Source organism: Balearica regulorum, chromosome 5 (genome assembly GCF_011004875.1).
Source record: "Balearica regulorum gibbericeps isolate bBalReg1 chromosome 5, bBalReg1.pri, whole genome shotgun sequence".
Taxonomy (NCBI): Eukaryota; Metazoa; Chordata; class Aves; order Gruiformes; family Gruidae; genus Balearica; species Balearica regulorum.
This window is the reverse complement of record NC_046188.1, coordinates 20,047,148-20,067,937: the sequence shown is the minus strand read 5'-3', so window position 1 is coordinate 20,067,937 and position 20,790 is coordinate 20,047,148. Positions and strand designations below refer to the sequence as shown.

At 38.7% G+C, this 20,790-nt stretch overlaps 1 protein-coding gene across 3 annotated transcripts in view; it reads right to left on the bottom strand.

The window, feature by feature from the left end:
* PTPN21 (protein tyrosine phosphatase non-receptor type 21) overlaps window positions 1–18,113 on the bottom strand; it is a 47,565-nt gene extending 29,452 nt beyond the window's left edge. Inside the window, exons 1-4 of one of the 3 annotated variants that reach the window (XM_075753747.1) lie at window positions 17,639–18,071; window positions 16,443–16,683; window positions 13,581–13,955; window positions 1,739–1,908 (exon numbers count right to left, since the gene is read on the bottom strand). In XM_075753747.1, the coding sequence (XP_075609862.1) occupies window positions 1,739–1,908; window positions 13,581–13,760 (350 nt within the window). In that variant the 5' untranslated portion in view covers window positions 13,761–13,955; window positions 16,443–16,683; window positions 17,639–18,071. Of the gene's footprint in view, window positions 1–1,738; window positions 1,909–13,580; window positions 13,956–16,442; window positions 16,684–17,638 lie in introns of all 3 variants that reach the window. The other 2 variants (XM_075753746.1, XM_075753748.1) reach the window with 2 other exon arrangements.
* Window positions 18,114–20,790: the final 2,677 nt, after the last annotated feature.

Here is a 20,790-nt window from a genome sequence, read left to right as displayed (position 1 = left end):
CAAGAATAGCTGGGACTAAACCCAGGCCTTAAAAAAAACCAAACAAAAACAAAAGGAAAAAGCCACTGCATGACAAGGCATTTGGGGAAATAAAACTTCAAGCAGTAGAACGTAAGCTCTTTCCACAGAACTGCTATTAAAAGTAAACATGCAGACAAAGAATCTTGACGCTACCTTGTGATAGTACAAATACCATCTCTTTTGTCTATGACATTTACATTTCCTGGTATACATCAAACATATGATTTGTTTAAACACGCTCAATCTCATTTATATTGAAAAAGCATGAAAAAAAATCCACAGATTTCTGAAAATAATCCAGACTCTCACTATTGTACATCAAACCAAGTACCATACTCTAGGACTTGAGAATAAGGTTGGCACATAAATTCCTGCCTCCTACATGGCAGCACACTGCAAAATTGCTGTTAAAGCTCCAGCATAAACATCATGTTCTTCAAATAGATGCCAGAGAAGAATATTCAAGTTTTTTTCAGGCAATTTAGCTATTCAATGCATCATCATGACATTTATCTTTATCATGACATTTAGTTTATCTTACTCTAATCCTAGTACACCAACAAGCACAGAATCTGAACCAAAGATTTATTAAAAAAAAAAAAGAAGAAAAAAGACTGACTACTAGAATGAATATTTAAGCCAGTAAAATTGCTGAGAAAAAGCCCAAAACTTTTCAGAAAGAGAATAATTTTACAGAAATTACACATAAAACAAAAACTAAAGCTGCCAGGCATTGAGCAACACATTACAGCACCAGTGTCTGAACCAAGAGGGTTATCTCCCCCAAAAGCTTTCACGGCTAAATTAGTGGGAAAGGTCTCTGGCAAGGTATTTTAGCACCAGAGTATATAAAGACAGTTTCATGTAACCACAGAACAAATCAAACTGGAAAGGACCTCTGAGTGATCATCTGGTTCAACTCCCCACTCAAAGCAGGGCCAACTTGAAGTTACCAGCTTAAACAGGTTAATTAATGCAAGCACATATTTCTGAAATAACAAAATATGTTTGTAATTCAGTTACTGGTTTTGTACCATTTGCCTGTTAAAAATAACCATTAAATCAGAATAACTATAGAATTAAGACACTACATGTATAGGCCCATAGGAATAACTAGCCAGTACACACACTCAATGTTACTTTCCCCCTGCAGTCTGCACTACTTATGTGATGTTCCCCAGATTCACAGTAGAAATGGATATATGATATCAAAGCTAATGTCCATCTTCATTGCCCAGTGATACACAAAAGAAACCCTCCCAAGCTGAAGCTTAGCCTGTAGTTTGCCAATGTACTGTACTGAAAGTACAGAAAGTAATGAAAGCAAAATAAAGGAAAGTATAGCTCAATAAAATCTGCATGTGCTTTGTGCAGGATGGATGTCCCCAAAAGCAACATATGTCTCTTCAAAACAAAACAAAACGAGACAAATATGAAGGGACTAAAACAGTTAAAAGTCTGACCATGTGGGTATGCCTATTACTGAAAACAGGTTTGAACAGATTCCTAAGATCACCAAAAAGTTAGTTGTTTGCTTAGTTTATCATGTTTTAAATATTTGAAAGGGAAATAAATACACAGTTTGAACATACATTCTGCCTAAAGTAATAATTTCCATTTCTATTGGGGCAGGGGGAGGGAGAGCAGACAATTTTTAAATAAACCATACATTTCAGAATGCTGAAAGCAAAATTATAGACACATGTTTGAAGTTTACCTGGTAATCTCCTGCTGAAGCTGAGAAACAGTAGGCACATAGAACACTACTCCAAAATACACAGTTGGCTCCAAGGCATATTTGTCCAGCTGCTTTTTCAGAGGCTTGTCCAAATCTACCCATCTGCGCTGATTCTGCTTATTATAATACCACAGACTGAAATATGTAATCTGAAAAAGAAGCATTTCAATGATGAAAAAAAGTTAATACTGCAATATTAGATAAAATATGCTGTATGAAAGTCTTGTTACTTCCAAATAAAAGTTTTAGAACACTGACTAAGCCTATGGGTTATTGAAAACTTAGAGAACTGAAGAGATATTTAATAGCAAAAAGCAGACATTACTTCCAGATAAGCAATCCACGTACATAAGGTCCCCCACCTAAAACATTACCAAACTTACTCTTTATTTGCAAACAGTCCCTGACCCTGTTGGGGCAACTCACAGATGTTAGTAGTAAGCATTTATGTGTGACAGGAAAACTAAGAGAAGTGAGGCAGACAAACAGAAAATTACACTGGACAGCAGGAGAACAAAGTATGTGTTGTGGTTTAACCCAGCCGGCAGCTAAAAGAACCACACAGCTGCTTGCTTAATCCCTGCCCCCAGTGAGATGGGGGAGAGAATCAAAAAGCAAAAGGTAAAACTCATGGGTTGAGATAAAGACAGTTTAATAGGACAGAAAAGGAAGATGATGATGACGACAATAATAACAACAACAACAACAACAATAATAATAGAATATCCGAAACAAGTGATGGAAATGATGCTCAGCTAGTTCCTGAGCCACATGGTCTCCTGACCAACTCCACCAGTTATATATAGAGCACGACGTCATATGGTATGGAATATCCCTTTGGCCAGTTGGGGTCAGCTGTCCTGGCTGTGTCCCCTCCCAGCTTCTTGGGCACCCCTCGCCTTCTCGTTGGCAGGCTGGTATGAGAAGCTGAAAAGTCCTTGACTGCTTGGCAATGACTAAAATATCAGTGTGTTATCACCATTATTCTCATCCTAAATCCAAAACACAGCACTGTATCAGCTGCTAGGAAGAAAATTAGCTCTATCCCAGCCAAAACCAGGACAGTATGGATTCTCTGGGTAACTGGCAGGCAGGCTCACATGGGATGCTGAAGGACAACCGAGCACAGGACAGCTGGTCGGTCAATGCTCCTTAAAGTACATGTATGGCTCATCCCATGAGCAAGCAAATGACCAGGTACAGCAGCAAGCTACCTTGCCTGAGCAGGCAACTCTTGACCAAGCCAAAACACAAAATCCAGTATGCACTGGAACAGATTGCCTCAAGAGGCTGAGGGATGTCCATCCCTGGAATGGCAAAATTCCACTGGACAATGTCTTGAGCAACACAATCTAACTTTGATTAGATCTCCTCTGAGAAGGAGTTTGGACAGAATACTTTTCTATCATGCCACAGTATAGTTCTAAATCCACACTGCAGAGCCACTCATTCAAATTTAAATTTCTCCACTATGTTTAAACTGATTAAAATCTGCTCCTACAGTACTTATTTCATTCAGTTCTGGACCAGCAAACAGACGTGGACTGGAAAGTATTCATGTCATTATCATAGCAAAACTAGAAATCAAAATTACAAGGTTATTAATTGAGGGAGGGAGATAAAGGAATGCTATGAATTACCAATTACATCTGCAGGCATTTACACAGAAATTCTCCAAGTCCTTGCCACATATACATTATTATACATAGAAATGGTAGAAATATCAACATCTTTAATCCAACACTTTTCTTTATATAGTTTCAGATTTTTTTACTTATACAACATAAAGCTATTAAGGATGAAGTTTTATAAAACCAAGGACAATTCACCATAATGATTTTTTTACATCAATAATTTTTGTGAATTAGACTTGGAAAAATTGTCTACCTAGCAAACAAAGTATTTACCGACGTTTTCTCAGAAGCTCTAGCATTTTGACACTTTGGAGCACAGATCTGAAATTCATTGGGGAGCAACAGCTGGTAGTAGAGAAAGGCCACTTTAGTACTTTCGTATGAAAACTTGCCTATATACATGTCTGAAAATTCATACACATACATCTTCTTGTAGTCTAAGCAGTATGAAGAGTCTACCCTCACGGGATTCTGGCTACCCCTGACAGCTCTGACAGGCTGACAATGCATGCATGTCACAACCATCGCATAGGCAGGTATGCTACAACCCAAACTTAAAGCACAGCATTGAAGTCAATGCTCCGTATCAGCACAGGTCACTAACTAATAAAAGCATTTTCTCTGGAAAATCAGAGCCAATTCTAAGGCATAATATTCCTTTGACATTGCACAGTGGCAAAACATCCTACTTTGCCCCTCTCTAAATTAGCATCAACACAGTTTTAAGTGATCATTGGTACGTTTTGGCGGCGTTTTTTCCCCCAATGTTTAAAAAAAAAAAAATCCTCTAAATTAACATTACTGTTACCATGTAATTGTAAAATCAGTATTCAGAAGATAAAAAAAAATGTTAGGATGAAGTCTGCCCATTTAATGTTAATTAAGATCCCTTCTGCAAATTCTAAGACAACTCTGGTCCTATTTGATAAAAAATCAGGCTATAATGCAAAAATTAAATTGAATTAGAACTGCTCATAGAAGAAAAAAGCAGTTTTTCAGTATAGTGGAAAATATCCGGAGAAAAGGCAGAATGCCCATCTATACAAAATATTTTCATGGTTGGGAAGGTTTAAAAATCACCATAGAGGAACAGACTGTATTCCCACATCAGAAACAGTTCTCTTGTAAACCACATCCTACAAACCAATTTTTTCACAGGTGGACACTGTGTGCTCTTCACTTCTGAATTCTGAAAACCATGAGTCAAATTTAAGAAGTCATAGATACTTCCAGTTGCAAGAGGACAAAAGGAATATGGCTCTGAATACAAATAATATAAACGACACTGTTTTCTAAATTTCTCAGTCCAGGCATGCAAAGTTTGCTGATACCTCAGAGAACATTTGTATTTATTTCTGTGCTTCGATCCCCCAACCATAAGATATAATGAGTGGTAACCTCCACCACCCCACAAGGATATTGAGAAGACAGTATCTTAAGATTCCATAAGATGTTAGGAGTTGTAACAGTAGTACCACACAAACTCCATTGAGAAAGAAATACTATGTCCGCTGCAACGTCACACACTGCAAAGGATAAAATGTACCGAATGACTCCTCCTCAATTCTTCCTGCAGACTGAATGAGGAAAGGAATGCATGTAAAAAGTTGCATTTCTCTTTCATTACAAGACTCAATACTACGTGCACAGTCACAGGAGCCAAAGGCAGGCTGTGATGCTGACATTCGGTAACTTCCGAGTGTCATAAATGTAATGTATATATAATGCAAGATGGTAAGTAAACTAAAAGACCAAAAAATAAAAATAACAGTTAAAGTTGAACTACATGCCATGAGCTACTTGATCTCACTTGCTAGAAAGACTTCAAAAAAGCAAACCTACTGTGCTGGCTCAGCCCACCTGCCCAACAGGTCAACCACATCAGCCCTGGGTTGAGTGTGACCTGAAACGTCAAACCACAACCATCTGGGTGAGAGCAGAGGCCAAGGCAGAGCCTGAAACCTACGGGTAACAGCTACAGAACCACAGAAGCACACCAACAAAGTTGAAAGACTTCTGTAAAAGATACCACACAAACATTTTTGGAAACCAACTAAAAATGTATGCAAAAGTTTCTAAGTAACTGTTTGAATAGCTTTGATCTGAAGCCTTAGTACATTTAAGCCTCAAAGAGGTATAGATGTGTAACAGAAAAGTCAGGAGAGAAAGAGCACAAACTTCTGTTACCACCACCACTGTTTCAAGCCCCGTATAGCCTATTTTTAAGGCATGATGGTCACTTGCACTTGTCTGTTTCTTTAAAACACTGACCACTTTTTCTTGCCTATACACAGAACCAAGTAGTGGCACAATAGACTAAAAAAAATGTTTCCACATCTTAAAATATTCTCTGGAATCCAGCATATCTTTAAACAAGATTCTTCTGCCACAGTATTTTCCCTTACAAATTCCTCCAACCTGGACTATCGAAAATAAAATGAAAGCCAAGCAAAACATTATGGATCAAAGCCTGTCTTCTGACTTGTATGCAAACCTGTCACTTGACTTCAAGGGCAGAATTTGATCCTGTGAGTTTTCAGACGAGCTTATGCACCCTGGAATATTCGCACTGATTAAAATAGAATCCATTTTTATTCATTGCTAAAACATTTTATTATTAGCAGCTCAAGACAACACCCAATTCTAAAAAGAAAGTCATGAGATAATTCTTAAAATATATTAAGCTGTTAAGATTAACACTACTTTGAGGTTCATTTATTTTAGTGACTTATTCATGACCCAACCCCTTTGAAGAAAATCAAATATAAATAAAAAGAATATATAATTTGTGCATTGTCACTTTCTCCCTAGCTGCTTTCTGTCACTACGGACAGGAATAGTAAGCATTTTTTTGCATAAAAGCTCAAGAGTTATCAGAACTGCAAAAGTACCAAAAACCCAACACAGTATTACAACTCACAAGTTGGTGGGAGTGGAGTAACTTCCTCTATGAAGTTAACCAGACTTCCCAAGCTAAGCAGAGGAGCTTTGTCATGTATGACCGACACAAAACTCCATTACTGTAGATGACTGTATTAGATCTTCTGCCATGATGTATGATGAGAGTGAGAGAAGCAGGGCTTACCAGACTAAATTAAAATTTTATTGTGGGCTTCAATTGCCTAAGAGTGGGGTATAGAGAAGACAGAGATTCTTCTTGGAAGTGCTCACTGAAAAGTATGAGAAGCACTGGGCACAAGCTGCAACATGGGAAATTCCAATTAGATCAGGAAAAAAATTTCACAACAGGACTAGCCAAACACTGGAACAAGTAGCCCAAAAAGGTGTCAAATCTCTATCCTTGGAGGCACTCAAACTCACCCAGGCAATCCCTGAGCCCCCTGATCCAAGCTGGCCTTTCAGAGGGTAGGATCACGCAACCCTCAGAGGTCCCTTCCAACTCCAACTATTAGGTGATTCTATGTCATTATAGAATTGGTGCTGACAAAGAGAAACAGCTTACTGAGAAATTCTTGCATCTAAATTAAATAACAACTTTTTTTTTTTTTTAAAAAGTGTTATCTTTTACAAAAAGCCTGAGCTTTAAATCTTAAAATTCTCATCAGTTTCCACATCTATTGAGCATACTTTGCTGTTCCTTATCTGTTTTATAATTTGAAATGGAATCAGGGAGATAGTCCTTCTTCCCTGTACCAACTGCCTGATATTAGTTAGCTACAACTAACTGCTGCATTTAATTTTACGTTCCTTAACACAGATCAGCCTCATCACTAATAGCCACTTTGGTTCTAATCTAAACATCATTTATATATATATCAGTTATGCTGATTAGGGTATAAAAAAAATGTTTTACTATAGAATCTCAGGGTCTGTTTTGGTCACAGTTTAAACTATCTAGAAAAGAAAGTCAAATGACAAATGTATATGCCAGAAATCAAATGTGTGTAATCTTCTCACTTGAGCTTAACAGCACTTATTATCCCCAAACTTGACTGTGCCTTTCATTTTTTGGCAATATAATATAAAGAAAAAATTATGTTCCCTAGGATTTTGACACAACACTATTACTGCCATCTTTAAAAAAAAAAAAAAAAGGGGAAAAGAAAAAAAATCATTCTCTATAAAACCTCAGACTAAAGGAAAAAAAAACCAACCACTTTTTGTGGATGGAAGCAGGGAAGACAGACTTTATCACACATTCCCTTGAGGCATAGCGGTGTTCAAAGTTTACTTCGAACTCGTATATTTAATTCTATATTTCCCAACTAATTTCCATATCCTATATTATAAGTCTTACAGAATAACTCACAGGTTACAAACAGGCTTGAAAAAAGAATTGTTTTCTAATTGTTAATACAGGGCCTTCTAGTTAATGCAATCTGCTACCTGCCTCAAGGGTACAGTGACCTGAGGAATTGCCACCCTAACATGTGAGGCAAGAAATTAAAAAAAAAAAAATGAAAACAACAACAGAGTTTACAGAAGAATGCAAGCAAAATACATTTTCAGGCTTTTCCTCTTTTACACTGGTGCATACAAAAAAAATAAGTCATAAGACTTCCGTGAACAGAGTGCTGAAAACACCTTCTTATTACTGAAGGATAAGCACCGCAGTCAGACTTACAAAACCCCAGTTAGTCCATGGGCTCCACTGCGTCTAGCTTTATTATATGCTTGGATACAAAACAGCTCCTGCCATCAGGATATCACAGTTTAAATAAACTGCATGCGGGAGAACTGGGTCAATAATCTTGTACTATGCACAACTGTCAGATACCAAGTGAAATCTTTACCCTACGCCCAATGTTAAGAACTACGGAAGGAGACGAGGCTGTGAAAATTCTCCAGAAACTCCACTCTTATCACAGCAGACAACCTCCTCCACAAATCTCCCCAATCTCTAGGGAAGAAAGGATTTGGAACAGCCTGGACTGGCCAGTGTACAAGATCCAAGACTTCCTGGAAATGGTGGCGAAAAAACCCTGTGTGTCTTGCCACGTACCAGCCACTGAGTGGAAACTTGCACTCCTCTACATACTAGCACGACCAATTCTTCTCGCAGAAAAAGGAGGACCGCTGGCTAGCCTCATAAAAATCCCTCCTTTTTCCCCATCTTGAAGCTACCTACTTTAGGGTACTTTTGCTTATACTATTTTTGTTGTTCTAGTACTGACAAGATCTTCAACCATAGCTGCAGGAAGAAGTATTTAGCAGGGTAGCTATATGAACACAGACAGAAGTCAGTCTTAAGTCATAGTTCTTTCATAATGGAAAACTTTTTTTCCAACACTCACACAATTATTTTCTCCAAACTACTCCAATATGGGTTTCACACATGTTATTTAAACAAAGCAATTGCCAACTATAGCTTAAAGCAAAACAGCAGCGATAAGAAATAAACAAACAAAAATCAATGCTTTGCAAGGTAATCTGACATATTCTACTTTATTCAAATTAAAGCATTGCACGAATCACAATATACTGTGTTTTACACCCTTCAAGTATCTTGAACAAATGGTCTTCTGACAGGCAAGGCAGATTCTACTCATCAGTACATTAGACAAAGGTAAACTGGTTAATTTACAAGCTAAAGATAAATATCTTCATAGTGCATAGAAGATTTTCTATCAAAGATATATTTTAACCTCTTGCAGAAACAGGTCAGTTATCAACATGACAAAGAAATGTAGAAACATACCTTTTTTTTTTTTTAGATCATGTTACTTTTTCCTCACCACTGTCCAAGGCTCCAAGAAATATGGACTCACATATCTGCTTTTGACTCACACCTTACACAGCACTGCCATTAGAAGGAATATCATGTTCCCATTCATAAGAGGCTTAAATTCTGATAGCTTTACAACAGCGAAAAGCAAAATTTCAAAACAGTCTAAAAATACTAAACAATAAACTAACGTCTTTGCTTCAGAAGTAAAAAAAACCTCTTCTGTCAAAGTTACTATAAAACTGTACAGTAATTCACAGACATTGTGACAGTGAAAACATACGAGTGGTGTATTCAAATTCTGACCTAACTTTATAAAAAAGCTAAAGAAATTAGGGGCAAGGCTTCCTAATTGCTACTATTGCTTTCATGGAAAAAGCTTAATATTGCACTGCCCAGTGTAATAAGACTGATTGCAAATCCTATACCTGAACGTATAGCTTTTTTCCTTCACAAAAAGGAAGAACTACAACAATTGCATTGAGGCCATTACTGATTTTTGGCTGACTGCTCTGTCCTTCAATTTATCTTGGTTCCTAAATTACAATTACAGCACATTTACAATTAATATATGTCTTAGATGGAGTCAAGTTTGGTTTTCAGTAAAGTAGCAGCTTTCAAATTAATTAGATTACACACTGAAGGTCTGCATTTTTATAGACATTCCTCCATGACAATTTCTCCTTTCCTAATTTTAAGGAAAATTTGGTTCAGAGAGGTAACCATAGCAGTTCAACTATGAGCACTGCTTCTCCTCTTATTTCTCCAATCATTAGCTGAAATTCTGTCAGACTTTGATACAAGGCATAAACGTAAGGCCCCTCTGTCATGACATGGCCCAACTTTTATTTGCCAGTCAGTATGTTTACTGATACATACACATGTAAAAATACTTACGGTTGCACTTGATCTTATTTTAAAAACAGTCTTTACGTATGCAAAACACACATTAAAGAAACCACCACACTGATTTAAAGGGGGTTTTTGTGTTTTCTCCAAACAAGAGCTGGTATCTTAGAATTCATAGCAAAGTTTTACAGCGCAGTTCAAGCATTTCTGAAGCACTGTTTCAGAACTTCAGTGTTATTCAGGATCCGGATAACCTTGATTCCTTCTTTCCTATTCACGTCCAAAACAAACACAGGAACTTGCATATGCACAACACATAACCCTCCACAAAAGCTCCCTGCCATTAGTTCTTGTACTTGGGCTCAAATCTCTACCACATATCTGCAGTTAAGCCCGACTCTGCTTGTACACAGTAGCGAAATTTGCCCCTTTGATCTGGTTTAGAAGCGTTATTAGAAAACAGAAATAAAAGAAGATCCAGCAAGAGAGGTAAATCAGTTGTAACATCTCCTGCCAAACATCCTATAGATATCTAGCTGTATTAACATTAAAAAAACACATTTCTATATTTTCGAGTATTTAATTTGTATACTCATGCCCCAGATGCAAGATAAGCAGTGTTGCAGATGCTTTTTAAGGTAGTTAACAATCAGAGCTCTCAGCAGTTTTTCAAAACTCGTAATTCCAGAATGGTTTTCCGCAACAAATACAGCTTTTGGCATAAATCAAGTTTGGTTCTAGTTCTCTCACAGGATAAAAGACAGACTGCACTACAAAGAGTAACTTATGTTCCCTATTCCCTTTGGCTTCTTTCCCCAGTTCCTCAGTTTGAGAGAGCTGGATTACATACCTGTTGCTGATGAGTCACATTCTGGGAATACCAGAATACTCTTAGTTTAATGCATTTATTTCAGTTTTTTGTAAAGTCTACTATTCAGTAAAGAAATAAAATTGTCAACACACTTAAGACTTCCTAAACCCTAACTATGTGTCCATACTAGTATACAACTTGGAAATTGAGAAGTACTAACTGGAAAATCAAAAGAAAACCAGTGTTTAGCCACATAAAGCATAATTTGAAGACTATTCATTTACATAAAGATATGTTAAAACAAATATCTTAAAAAGATAGCACAGCATTAAAAATAAGCCGTTCAACTCACCGTCCAAATTCAGTAACTGCAGACTACACCAGAGAGAAAGATATTTACAGATTTTACCATTCAATGTGTAAAAAGGTAGAGATTCCCCTCACACCTCCTGCAATAAACTGTTTTGAAGGTGCATGGGAACCGTATGTCGTAACTGTGTAGCCCATATACAGTAACCCAAAACTGATGCCTCTGGTTTTATAACTGCATTAAGTCTCAGTATTCAAATAAACAGTCATACTTTCATGTTTAACACTTTGAATTCACATTCATGCTTTAAGGGTGCTTAGTACATTAACAATATGCAACATCTTATAGAAAGTACTTAGTATTTTACAGTATGAAGGACTAATGGTGTTTTCGCAGATTTGAGCAAAGTGCTGAGCAAATTTTTCTTTCTGAAAAATTTCTACTAAGCAAGTGGTCAGGAATGAACCAGTATCTGCTTGGCAAATCTGACTATTTAAAGGCAGAAAACCATTTTTTTGAATGCAAGCTCTGGAAAGTAATTTATATCCCTATTTTCCATTCCCTTTTATTGTAACACATTTTGCTGCCAAAATAATCCATGCAAGAATGCATGACTGAAGGAATCTGCTCAGAGTTCAATAGTGTACTGTCAACTCCCTTAGTCTGATATATGACTCTTAATTGAGGGAATTGCCATAATTTATTTTTTTTTATAAACAGATTTTTAGGAGTAGCTCCAAAGAAAGAGATAATGAAGAATAGCTGATAAAAATCTCCAATGCTCTGTGACTAGTTCAATTAAAGCTAGCAGTCATCATCAGAGAGACAAAGCCTTTGCATTTTGCAAACCAAATATAGTTAAAATTCTTTACCTTCTATTGACTTGGCAGTGACATCTGAAAGCGGATAGATAAAACTGACAAACTCCATTCACACAACAATAACAGATATATGATATCTGATGTGTTTAAGTAAACACTAAGGCTATGACAGTAGTTAGATTCTCCCTTTGCTAGAAGGAGCAAGATAAAAAAAAGTCACACTGTTGCACAGAATTGCACTTTTCCAAAATACCTGCACACTAAAAAAAATACTTGGAGAATCTACAAGAATGCATACTGGGACAACCACAGTAAACAAACACTTAGAGATTAATGGATTTACATCTATTTATTTATTATTATCCAAACAGAAAAAAAAAAAAAACTTACAGAAATCCTACACTAATGTATGCTCTGTACAGTAATAAATGTTTGCAGGATTGAGTCCTAAATTTATTTGCTCATTATTTAAGCAAAGTTATTAGCAGTTGCCATTGCTTGACAATGAAAACATAACATTTCAAAAAATTATAGTTATTAGACAATAATTATTTTCATGATTACTCTTATTTTGGTTACCTAAGCCTAAGGTTTTCCTCCTGTATTTGAATCCCGTATGCGAAACACCATTATATAGCAGACCACATAACAGAGCAAAAGCATCTTTTTCAGAACAATGGTAGCAACACTAAACTTTTATTACAAGTTTTCTCTCTTCTGCCCTCCACAAGCGCACATGCTATCACAGTTTAATGACTACAAAATGAACTAAACCTTTTGAGGCTGTAGTGGGAAGTGTCAGTTTACACGGGATCGAGAGCATTCAACTATTGCAGTCAAATCCACCTGTGTTCAACAAAATTATAAAACCATTACATTGGTTCGTATGATGGTAATCTATGTAGATTTCTGTAAACAACATTTCACAGCACAGCATTTCAGAAGTAAATCACTCAATATAGGAGATGTGTGAATAACCACTAAATGTGTGGGATAAGAATAAATTTCAGTTGCAAGAGGATCCTTCAAAATATCAAGTAAGGAATTTTTTGGGAAAAAGGTAGGTTACACAGATATATACATATTCAACTAGTGCAAACCATGTTTCCTCATGAGGTCAGTACTCGATCTAAATGACTATAGGCTTGCTCCAAGACAGTGTCTGCAAAAATGTTTGTGGTATTTAAGCAAGCAATACAAATAGTTGGTCACTGGTATACTTATCACATTTTGTTCTTTAGGTTCTTTCCATGGCACTAATCCATCAGAAAAAAATACATGCACACAAACAACGCTCTCTTTCATATCCTTAGCTAAAGGTTGTCTCAAGTCTTGCAGTAATTCTTAACCATGTCGCTTAGGCAGAAAATTTTTTTTGCTGCTTTGTGGGGTTTTTTTAAACAGCATTTTCAGCATTGTCAGGTTTAAAAAAAACAACAAACAAAACAGTCGCTTTGTTTATCGCTCTAAGCTTCCATTCACTGCCACTTCCCACATGTCCTCCCCTCAGGCATCCCCTAGCTCTGTAAGGTAAGTTTTGCAACTGTTTTGGAGCAACCCAAGTCCCCATCAAGACCAGAAGGTGAAGAAACATGGGGAACACAGGGTAGCTGCTCCAGTAAATAAACTGATTGCCCCAAATGCTAAGGATTCACCGCATCATCTAGCACCAGAGACAAAAATCACACCTTCCCTCCACAGTTTGCTTACCTCCCGCAATTCAAGCCTCTGGGCCACTGCTTCCAGACTTTCCTGGCCCGTGCTTTCCACCGACAGCGTGAACTCCACAAATTCATTGTTGAGCAGCTGGATACGAGCCACCAAGCAACTCTTGCTGGATACTGTGTAACGTCGAGTTCGTTTCAATTTTAACCCAAAAGGTAGAGGCATCTTCTTTTTCCCCCCACAGATGGTTACTGATAATAAGCTATTACCACCGGGACCTTGAGAGGGGACAAGTAGTTATCTGCTCTCAAAAGGTGAGGAGCTGTAAAGTCTCCAGAGATCAACCAGCAGCAGCAGTATCCATTAAAGACAAGGAAGTTTTCCACCAACAGATAAGTAGAAGGGGCATCCACTGGAATCCTAGTAAGGAGCAAAAAAGAAAGAGAATAAATACAAGAATCAGAAGTACTTTGACCGAAAAGGGAATGGTAACATGGGAAAAATAACATGGATATTTTTTTCTAAATCTAAATAATCAGTCTACTTTTCCAAAATGCAGAGCTGTTATGCATTCAAATAATGAAATAAGCACCAGAGTTTCTGGTTTTTCCACAGACGACACTGGTCTTTGGCAAGTTGTTTTTGTTTTTTTTTAAAACTCGCAAGCGAATAATGAGTCTTAATCAAATGTGGCTGCAATCTCTTAAAATAAGTATTTCTAAATTTAATCAGTATTTAAATGAAATATCTCTATGAAGTCCGAGTTGCCTACGGTATTTCGAATACTGAACACAGCCATTTTCTTTAAGAGCAAATCCAGCAATCATCTGGCTTATTTTTCAGAGCGGCATGCAGCCGCTATCTGTTGGATTAAACACAAAACCAAGCCCCATAAACGATTAAGGAAAAAAACCCACAAAGGCAGGAAGAGAGGCATTAAAGCTCACACCTTAGCCATTTCCTACCAGACAATTAAGATCCAATTCCTCTAATTTTCCTAGCTGTACCATTATTTCGTATGCTAAACTGCTGTATGTTTCAGGTTATGCTCTGCCTCACCAAAACCATATGCAAATTCTGAGAACCATTTATTTTCTAATTTTTCCTTGAAAAACACACTTATTCCCAGCCTAAAGGTAGCCACCCATTTCCCCACCTTTTGCAAACACCTTCACGCCTCCTCTCCTGTCAAGTCCACAACATACAAACTTCGCCCTTCTCTTCCAACTGTTTTCCTACCGTATGCACCCTGCCCTAATAAAGGTGTCACTTTTACTAGCGCTGGTTTTCAGTGGGACATGCAAAATAAAAACGTTCTGTAAATACGGGGGTGAGGGGGTGTTTACACAAGTACGGGTATTGAGAGCAGGCGCTACAGCGCGGCTGGGTGCTGCGGCTACCACTGAAGCGAAAGCGCTTCGCGCCCTCGAGATAAAGCCACCATCGCCTCTGGCGGGGGCTGTACCGCCTCCCTCACAGCGCTGCAGGGCTGGGGGCGATGGTACCCCCGCCGGGACGGGGCCGGCGAGCTGGCGTGCGGCCGGGCAGCGGGCCGGAGCAAGCGCCCTGCGACTGGCGGCCGTTACCCTGCCCGCGCCGAGCAGGCAGCCGCGCCCCGGCCCGCGCTGCCCGCAGCCCGCGGGCCGTGCCCTGCCTGCTGCCTGAGGGCCGTGCCGTGCCGTGCCGTGCCCTGCCTGAGGGCCGTTCCGGGCCGGGCCGCCCCGAGGGAAAGCTACGCTTCTTCCTCTCATTGTTAGCTGCTGTTGGCGTGGGCAGCTCTGCCTGGGGACCTCCCGTGGCAGCGCCGCACCGCCTGAAAGGAAAAAGAAAACAACCACCTATTTTTTTTTTTTTTCCAAGCTGGTATGTATTAGTAGCACATTTTAAAAGACATAATGTGATTTCTGAAGATTCTTAGCATTATCAGACAGGAATAACGTGAAGATATCCGTTTGTTTGGAGTGAGGGAATCAGAAGAAGTAGTCTTCCTAGTGCACCTGTTTTTAAAGTCAAATGTATAGCTATCAACAAATAGATAGGCACATACTATTTGTACATTTAAATACCCACCTTGAAAGTTAATGTTATTCAACACAACCACAAACTCCTCTTTAGGTTGAAAATCTCCTATCAGACTCCCTAGTCCCTTGCAAGCAGCACGGCAAAGAAGAGAGAGAGCTGAAGAGACACTAAAGGCCTAAAATAGGGAGAAAGAGGAGGCAGTCCGGCATTTTTCCTCAGTAACGTCCTGGCAATCCTACTCCAAAGAATGACCATAAGCATATTTCACGACCACATTTCTAATAATCTGGAAGCAATTCTACCGTCCTACACAATCCCCATCCTCAACAGATAACCACCTAAAATCTTAACTGAATCAATAAAATCTGACCCAAGCACTAATTTGGTTTTGGGTGCAGCTGCAGAATAAATAACAACTGATAGCAACAGGTTTCCCTGAAAAATTTAGGGATATGCGGGGACTCCTCACTTCATTACTCGGTCTGCACTTTGATCCTCCAAATCCTGCCTCCCCAGAGCAGCATGCAGGGAATGCTCTTACAGATAGAAGCTTTTAGTTTCCTGCCCACTGCCAGCAGAATTTTGCACTGGGTTTATTCCTGGCAGAGAAACTTTTGGCTGAGTGACCTCAGCTCACGTCCCCAGGGCCTGTTTTCCAATACATTCTGTGCACAGTTACGCACTTTCTTCGGTGTTACAGCAATGAGAAAAAACAACTTATCTTTCTGAAAGCTGCAGTCAGAAGTGCAGTGCTGTTTTAATCGCAGTTATTGTGTACTACCAAAATGAAAAAACATTCAGATTTCTACGCCCCCATCAGGTGGTTAGAAAAGTAATCTAAGGGCATGGGAGAAAAAAAATAAAAATCACTAATAAGAGGCTGACCTGACAGGTGAAATTCCCAGACCATCTAATGCAATGTGAGGCAATCTCAGACTTTCAGTTATTTCACTATGCAGACAGGTACCAATGCAAGCATGGGAAGGAACTTTAGAGCAGAATTTTCAGAACATGCCAGGAGCACTCTTCAGGTTATGATCTGTTGTTTGCATTTATTGCTCTACTAAGCATTTACCCTAAACGATTTCATTTTAACTCGGTACGTCTGACGTAATCTTCATTACTTCTGAAACACATTTATAGCAAGGAAAACTTAAGTGACTAACTTCCAGTCCATGTCACAGAAGACCAACTAAAAAAAAAAAAAAATTCCTGTCATATAATAAATTAGCATTGTAGAATAATGGCAAGTTTGATGAATAACACTGAGGTATCATTCAGTAGCTTCTACTGCTAGCCATGTGTACTTCTTGAAAAAACACTGCCGTGCTGTTTTTATTCAGCAGCTGTGCATTCTACAATGCTAAGTGCTCTCCTATTTGCCTTCTGCATTACTTTAAATTTGGACACATCTGCATTGTTATAAAGCTACTTCAGCAAAAAGGAACTGCATACCACCAGGAGTTACAAATCCAATTGACAACCTCTACAATAACAAGCCTTTATTTAGCAAGCCTGGAATTTTCACGCAACAGCTAAAAATGTCTTTAATGGCCAAACTTTGTACATTTATATTTCAACACAAACATGTAGTTTCAAAAATGTTATATTAGATTTTCAGCAACATGGCCGTGACTGACACACAATTATCGAACACTGTGGTATCTTTCTCCTTTACCCACACCTCCCACTCCCCCCTCGATAATTAGCATTTTACTTTACAAAGATTTTTTAAACAGCCTGCATGAATGACAGCGTGCAAAATAAAACTGCAATACATGATATTGAAAAAGGGTTCCTATTATTTCAAATGATTTTTTTTTTTTTCAGAAATATTTGGGGAGCAAACAAAAATCCAGAATACTCCACCCACCCCTTGTTTTACCAGTTAATCTTTGACATGACTCTTGGACAGAAAGAGCAGCAGTAAGTGCATATCCCAAACCTCCCCTACATCCGGCAGCGCAGTTCTACAGCCTTTTCTTTTCAAAAGTAAATGCTTTAAACTCCTCAGTCTTACAGTACACAGCAGAGAAGACCACTCACTATTTTTTTTACTGTGCCTGCTGTTTTCCCCTTACCTTTTGCAGTGATCCAAAGACACCGAGTCTTCTTTCACATATGTGTAGCCAAAAAAACCCCACAGCACTCCAAGACTTTTTCTCCCGGAGCCATCTCATCGATATTCCTCGGGAACTGACTTACTGTGTTCCTCTTGTCCGAAACAGCTGCTATCTCGGCTAACCCACCTTCTTCTCAGATCACTCATAGTGAAAACATTCCTCACTTCCTGTCTCAAAAAACTTGCTCTGGATATCATTCCACTGGTAAAGAGCTGGGGGTGGAAGAAAATATTACAACAAAATAAACCGGTGCCAGCCAGCCCTTCAGACAGTCTCTTTCATGTGACGCTGCGCTGTATGAGCGCAAATTGCGTTCTCAGGAATATTTTTCAAATCACCCATCCCTGTGTGCCTCTGTGTGTGTGCATTTAATTTCTTTTCCTGGAGGCGTTCCCCTTGCTCTATCCATGCGGAAGGATACGCTGAAAGAATTAAAGCGAAGGCCCGTATGCTTGTAGCCCATTACCTCAGAGAGTTGGAATGCCTGGCAGGGAGAATGTCAGCAATGAACAGCTGCTTCTCTGGCTACAGGGGCATTACAGAAATAGGGGTTACAACAAATAGCAGGCAATCCTTGCTTTTTTTAATCATATGATCATTTATTTTAAGCCTTTCCGATTAAGGCAAATCTCTTGCCAAAAAAATTTGTTGGTCTTATTTTCACGCAGCTTGGAAATATTTTCAAGGTTTAATCCATATCTGCCATACCAAATGACCTATGCACAGACATTTATGTCTGCAGCTAAAAACAAAAGTCCTTGAAAAGCTTCAGCTGTTGGCTATATACACAGCAAGAAAATGCAGATTAAAGACTGATCTTTCAGCCCTTCCTTGGACTTAAAACTCCCAAAGTGTCAGTAGAAATTATGCCCTTAATAACAACTGCCCTAGCAAGCATTAAATACATCTCAATTAAGTAATATTAATAGTGTTTAACCAATGCAAACATCATATAAGGGGCTGCGCTCCAGTCCCACAAATACATGGAGACCTCTGTGTATGCATGTGTCAAATCAGCAATTGTTGTATGCAATTTGGAATTTTATGGCTCTTCACATTGCATGAGCAAGGCAAAAGTATATACAAACTTGAAACAGGTCAGGGATGAGGAAAAAGGTAAAGTGAGTGTGTGAACGCTGACTCACGACAGTAAAACTTAGAAAGTGTTTTGGTAATGTAAAACGCACAAACACGCTACTGTCTGAGCAGGTCTAACCTGCAGATCTGCTATGCAAATAGCACGTTACTCAGGAGGACACTAATCCCAGCTGAAATATGCAGGTAATTTTGTACTATGATGAATTCTTGTGAGTTATTTCTCTTAGACACAACAAGTTTTCCTCTAATCAGGGGAGTATGTCTTCTCCCACGCCCTCTCCCATACTTCAGCCATAGGTATGATGAGCAGTCCATAAGCCAAGGAAAGAACTCATTCAGGGGAATTTTATATTGAGTAAAATAAACTAACTTTGAACTAAACTAAGCGGATAGCCTTTTCTAAGGGTATCTGCTACAGGCCAGAACTATGGTTACTTGCCGGAGAAAACTGACCAATACACTGCCTGACAAATCCAAGCAATGAAAATTCAGGGTAATAGAGGCAACCCTTCCTATTTCTAAACAATTCATACTGGAAACAAGCTCTCAGTTCTCTTATCTGTCACATTTCCTATTCTAAATCTTGATCACATCTATTTCCTGCCTACAAGTTGCATTTATTACAGTTTTCTTACTGTCCATAGTTAGTCCTTACTGGATTTTCTCTCTTTGCATTTATGTTATGTTTTTTATGCATTTATGTTTTATTCATCATCTTGAAAGAGACAAGTAGGACATTGTCAATATGCTCCTCTGCAGCTTATGTTTTCTCTTTTTGAAGCTCAAACTTACTCCTGAATTAAATTTTTTCTTCTGCTTCCTGTAATCCCAGTTTGTGTCCTAACTTTGTGATTTTCTGCACTTTCTCCATTTTGCCCTATCTCATTTTTTGCCTCATCGGCTCTCCATTACCTGCTTTGCTCCACTATCAACTCTAATAAATAGGACAAAGAGACAAAGGTGTCCACGAACATGTGGTGAACAGTGATAAAGACACATCAATAAGACATAGAGTGATTCCCTCAGGGTGCTACACAGTTCTGCTTCTCCTCTTTAACCCCTGATCACAGAATCATAGAATGGTTTGGGTTGGAAGGGACCTTAAAGATCATCTAGTTCCAACCCCCCTGCTGTGGGCAGGGACACCCTCCACTAGACCACGTTGCCCAAAGCCTGGTCTTAAACACTTCCATGGATGTGATCAACACTAATGACATGCATGTGTAGAAACACTCACGTCTTTTGCTGTACTCTTTACTCTCTTGTTGAAGGAGGAAAAGACTAATATCCCACAGCTGAATGTTGCAGCCCTTGTTCTGTAAGTACAGAAAAAAGTTTCTGCCATTGGGTTGGATACTGCCTGCTCATAGTGGAACAGGGATAAACCTACTTTGTTCTTATTGATATCTTCCCTTCTGGAACAGTTTTTATTTTTTTTTTTTTTCCCATCCTGCTCCAAATGATTGCAGTTGAGTGTATCAGCCAACAGGGTGAAGGCTGACGCAAGTATTCACCTTGTTCAGATTCTGGGAACTCTGTCCGGCATCAGGTCTTTGCATTGACTAATGATGGGACAGAAGGTTGGAAGTGAGACAAACAGGAAGCAGAATCAGTCGCCCTCCAGGCAGAAAAGTGGTATGTGTGTACACACTCCTCATTGTCCTGGAGATTTTTCCATTTGTGATCAACACACAGGCAGGGTAATCCAGAAACTACTAGTTAAAGGGGCATTCTCAGGATGCTGAAACAATGAAGAAGTCATGTGGAAAAATATCTTTATTTACTCACTAGCCATGCAAAATAGTGGCTTCATGAACTGAAAAGTCAGAATACTACATGTGACTCTTAAAGCTGTTCTCTGAACAAATTCACTTTATTCACCACTTATATTTTTGGGGGTCTGTGTCTGAAGCCTCCTTGGTTTTTCATCATTCCATTTCTTATTTGTGAAAAAGTAAGCAATACCTGGGTCTTTATGCCTCACTACATATTTCTGGATGGTAGTAGAGAGA